We start from the raw sequence: 4,836 nt of genomic DNA, 5'->3' as shown, positions 1-4,836 counted from the left end.
GCGTGTACTGCTGTAATTGGTGGAAGGTCAATTATTTGATAAATTATAGCCATTAGATGGCACCCACCTGAGCTGACTTAAAAGCCCAATGACAGCACTTGGTTGCATCATGGTTCATGCCAGGCCACACCTACCCATGAAGCAATTCACCATGAACAAGAAACAGCGGCGGAAAAAAGGACACCTCTTAAAATATTTAATTCATTAAAAACTAATTAATTTCGTTAATTACTTTCCAAGAGATCAATTAATTAATGAGAAAAAGAATACCCTTCATATAGCAAGGCTGTTATCCATATTGTAAAAAATGATTTTATTTTTTATTTTTTTTAACTCAATCGGAAATCTGTTGAATAGCTATATAATATAAAGTAGGATTAAATACATAATTGGTACTTGTGGTTTATCTCTTTTATAAAAAAGAAATAGACAAATGTTGAGAGTTCAAACTCTTAGGCATTTAATCATTAGGGTAGTCGTTGGGTGTCTGTTTTTTAATTAATTAGTACAATTTCGGGTGACTTCAATCGATCGAACTTGAATCCGATAAATCGAGATCTAATCTTGATGTAATCGGTCGTTTCAATCGAATCTCATCTACTCGCATGACAGGCGAGTTAGTCGTCCGACGGGTCTATCATTCTCACCTACTCAAAAAGCTTTTGAAACAACAAAATGAGAGCTTTTTGAAGTTGTAAATGATGTTTTAACATAGGTTTTGTTGGTGAAGTGTAGCGTGTTTCAACAGAGAAGAAAGAGTTAGGAAAAAATAGGTTTTTGATGTCATAGATGGTGACAATTGATTGGTTTTTACTTGTAAAATAGGTTTTTACTTGTGAGGAAGACAATTGATGGTGAGTTTGAGAGATTGAATGCAATAAAATGTCATAGATTGGTTTGATTGGTACTTTGATCACAAATCAGTTGATTGAACTTGCCACATAGAGGTTCGATTGAACATTCGATTGCAGTTCGATCAATCATACCTATCAAAAATAGATAAAAATTAGAAAAGAGAATGTATTGAGGTAATTTTACAAGAATTGTTGAGAAAGTTGTTGATGTTGATATGTATGCATGCTTAGACTTCTACCATTGAAGATAGTAAAATGCCTCTCTAGTTTTTGAAGATTGAGTTGAGTTAAGACTCTGTTTGATGTAGATAGATTTATATTTATATGCCGCTTGTGGCATGATATTGGTGATTATGTATAAACGCATTTTTAGTATTTTTTAGAGCAAAAAAGAAACCAACTTTTTACACACCAAAAACACCTTTTAAGTTATTTTGATGCAGACCCAAACAAACTCTAAGTCGGCTCACGGATGATTTGGCATAATCAGCTCGACTTGTAACTCCCTTTGTTGCAAAAATAAAAATAAAAATAATTATCTACACATTCCAAATTTTCTTTCAAAAAGTAATTTCTCAAATAATATAGCACCATCTCATAAGATTTATTATTTTGAAAAATATATCATCGACTCATGAGATAATGGGATAATGACACATCTTTTGAAAACTAAGATTTGAAAATATATATATATATATAACATTTCTCAAAACAAAAAACCAAGTAATACTAGGCTCCTTCGTGGTAGGTTTTTAAGAGCATAAAAAGGCACGTAAAATACAGCTGGTATGAAATTAGCCAAGGTCAGATTCGAATCCAACATTCACACTTAAAAAGAGTTGTAGGGTTATAAATATCATTTACCACCAATATACAAATGCCAAAATTCGAGCATTCATAAGAATCCCAAGCACGCACGCACGCACGCACCATAAGTGAAAATCCCAGTAACACCAACACAAGCAAGCCAGTAAGTACAAGCTCCCAAGTATTAACAGTTACTTAGTTCCATTAAGAAAACACCAGACTTTATGGACAACAGATTACATCTCTTGGCAAGCCACGGGCTTTAGCTTCAGTCCCTTCTTTTCTTCTTCTTGTCATTCTTCTCCATGGAATTCTTCAACTGCAAAATAAATGTGCTTGTTAGTTTGTTAACACCACACCACCAAGGGTATAGAATGGGATGGGGAGCTTTCTAGGGCATTTTAGCTAAACTCACCATGATAGTCAGAATGCGGACAAAGACAGCAATAAAATCAGTGAAAAGAAGCAGTGCATGTTTCACATAGTCCAAATCACCATGATATGCTTTCTCGATTATCTCCTGAGTGTCCACCACCGTGAAGCCGACAAACACCAGAAGCCCAAAATACAACTGCAAATGTGATCAAGAAAAAGAGTGTAAGAGAAACTGCTAGACCCCACCTATTTCAATGATCAAAACAAACAAAGCCTCCTCACCTCAAACTTGAAGATGGCTGCAGAACCCCCAAAGATTGCAGAAGCAAAGTGCAGCCACAAAAGAATGCTGAGTCCAGAAGAAAGCAAGCCACCAAGGTAGAGGTACTCTCTACGCTTTGCCAAAATGGCTGCAGCTGAGAAACAACCGAACGCCAGTGCAGTACCTCCAAAAGCACTAACCAAAATGCTGCAAGTAGAAAACGAAGATTTCATTTCATGCATCAGTATATGCTATCCCAACCTAGCAAATGTCACGAGGCAAATAAAACAAAATAATCCTATGCATATTAGGACACCATCAAGAGGCAAGCACAAGTATGACTGGTAAACATATTCTCTTACCAAGGCACATAAAAAACATTTGCACAATTTGAACTAAAAAATAGATGGGATGCCATCATATAGGTAAACAGAACAGGTTTTTTTTTTTTTTTTTTTTTTTTTTGGATAAATAATGTATATTCAAAAGCGGAGGGGTACAACCCATGTACACGAAACCCCTAATCCGAAGAGAAAGAAGTGCATAAATCTAGAAATTCAGAAAATGTAGAAATAGTTGGAATTGGCCAAGCCACTTTCCATGAAAAGTGGACAGTTAGCAAGGTCATAAGACTACAAGTGGGCAGACATAAACGGAAAGGACTTAAGTTATGAATTATACTGAAAATTCTCAGGAGCCAAACTTTGAAAAATGGGTGCATACCTTGGGTCAATCTCAATAGCTAAATCTATCATTGGACCAATTGAAGCCCCCTCAAAGAGAGCAGCCATCATCAATAGACCAACCCGTTTTTGCTGCTTACCAAGAATACGAAAAAAAATGTAAAAACCATAAACATGAGCTGATACATAATAATAATAATAATATTAATAATAATAATAATAAAAGCAGATAGTGAGAAAGATAAATCATAGACGGTACCTCTTGATGAGGAGGGGTGGAAAGTAGCCAAATCATGCTTCCCATGCATGCAAATGTAGTAAGGAGGCCACCAATGTTCCAGAGAAGATGCAGGTAAGCCCCGGCAGCAGAAGCAATCAAAGCGCAGCATAATGAAAGGTAGACCTGCAACGTTTAAGAAATTAGACAAATAATAAAATACTAGGCAAAAATTTACAAGATATTCTCTTTAAGCTTGAACTGTTTCTTCAATATGGTAACAGAATAACAAGAAATGGCAAAATCCTCAACAAGTATATCAGCCAGAAAGCAGAATTCACAGAAAACCATTGAACCAAAGACCAAGTCAACCAAAGTATAAAATTTCACCCGTGTCAACTAAACAAATAATGAAAAAGCAAGAGATTAACATAAATCAAGACTAATCAAGCCCTAAAAGCAGCTAAACTTAGAAATTCAACCAGACGAAAATAAGATTGAAAGCGTAGATAGCTATCAGCAGGCATCCAAATCATATTTCTCATTTCTTTTCCTTTTCCTCTGATTTCTTAAAACAAAATTTCAGAAAACCCTAGATACCACTTTTGCTAACGCAAATCGGTTTCAACCATAAACATAGAAAAAGAAAAAAAAAAAAAATCAATTTTCTTCTTCTATCTCTTTCATTTCTCCCATCAATTTTCACGGCAACCAAAAGAGAAAAAAAAAAAAATTCTCCGAGAAATCGTCATAAAAAGAATAGAATATAAGATCTGTGAAATCTACGGTCGGATGCATTCCAACTCTTGTATTTTCTCCATCGATTTTCACGGTAACCAAACAAACAAACAAACCCTAAACAGGCTAAATCTTTCGAGAAAATCAGTACCTGTTTGAGATGAGTCTGGACGGCCGGAGAGATCTGGCCGAGATTCTTGAGAGAATCGTAGCTCCAGCGATTTCGCGAAGACGATTGGGAACCGAAGAAAGATGAGAACGCGTCCATTGCTTTGGAGAAAACGCTCGATTAATTTGATTGTCAACGTCAATAAAGTATACCCAGTCCTGACGATTTGGGAAATTGGGGGTTTCTTCTATTTATAGGCGTCAGGCGGTTCGCTTCCAGGAAATTTCTGCAATTTTATTCCCACGCCAGCTGGCGTTTTACTATAATGCCCTTCTTTCTAGATAACTCTATTTATGATAAAAGTAATATTTACGGATAAAGTTAAAAAATAAAAATTAAAAAATTTATCAACACGGTTATATCAATTCAATAATGTAAGCGTGAGATATAAAGTGTAATGTATAACATTTCTTTTATGAGTTTATCAATGATTTTGGCCTCCCTTCCCCTCTTTTGAATTTTTTTATTATATTTTAAAAAAATTAGACATGAGCAAGAGCTTTGAAGAACAACTATGAAACGAGCATTTTTAGTAATGGATATTGTGAAAACAATGCTCTGCAACAAAATTGAAATTGAGTTTTTTTGACTAATTCTTTAATAATTTTGAGATTGAAAAAAACGTCGGGTTTTATTTTGATAAGCGTTTGAGTTGGAAATTAAATATATTAAGAATCAATTATTTTATTTTTTTCATTTTAATTTTTGTTAATGCTAAATTTATTATTAAA

The 4,836-nt window shown here is 34.6% G+C and overlaps 1 protein-coding gene across 1 annotated transcript; it reads right to left on the bottom strand.

The window, feature by feature from the left end:
• Window positions 1–1,661: 1,661 nt before the first annotated feature.
• Window positions 1,662–4,303, bottom strand: LOC132174719 (Bax inhibitor-1 family protein). Its single transcript, XM_059586367.2, has 6 exons — window positions 4,088–4,303; window positions 3,241–3,384; window positions 3,022–3,113; window positions 2,319–2,505; window positions 2,077–2,232; window positions 1,662–1,980 (listed from the first exon to the last, which is right to left on the bottom strand). The coding sequence occupies exons 1-6, from the start codon at window positions 4,202–4,204 to the stop codon at window positions 1,930–1,932; spliced, it is 747 nt and encodes a 248-aa protein (XP_059442350.2). The 5' UTR covers window positions 4,205–4,303; the 3' UTR covers window positions 1,662–1,929.
• Between the last annotated feature and the right edge of the window lie 533 nt (window positions 4,304–4,836).

Source organism: Corylus avellana, chromosome 3, assembly GCF_965113065.1.
Source record: "Corylus avellana chromosome 3, dhCorAvel1.hap1.2, whole genome shotgun sequence".
In the NCBI taxonomy this organism is placed as follows: Eukaryota; Viridiplantae; Streptophyta; class Magnoliopsida; order Fagales; family Betulaceae; genus Corylus; species Corylus avellana.
This window is presented reverse-complemented; position numbering and strand designations above follow the sequence as displayed.

Coding starts and splice junctions, on each gene's coding strand:
- LOC132174719 (XM_059586367.2), bottom strand. CDS start 4,204: ATGGACGCGTTCTCATCTTTCTTCGGTTCCCAATCGTCTTCGCGAAAT. Junction 2,233..2,318: donor CAGCCATCTTCAAGTTTGAG/GTGAGGAGGCTT, acceptor TCACATTTGCAG/TTGTATTTTGGGCTTCTGGT. Junction 1,981..2,076: donor TCCGCATTCTGACTATCATG/GTGAGTTTAGCT, acceptor TTTATTTTGCAG/TTGAAGAATTCCATGGAGAA.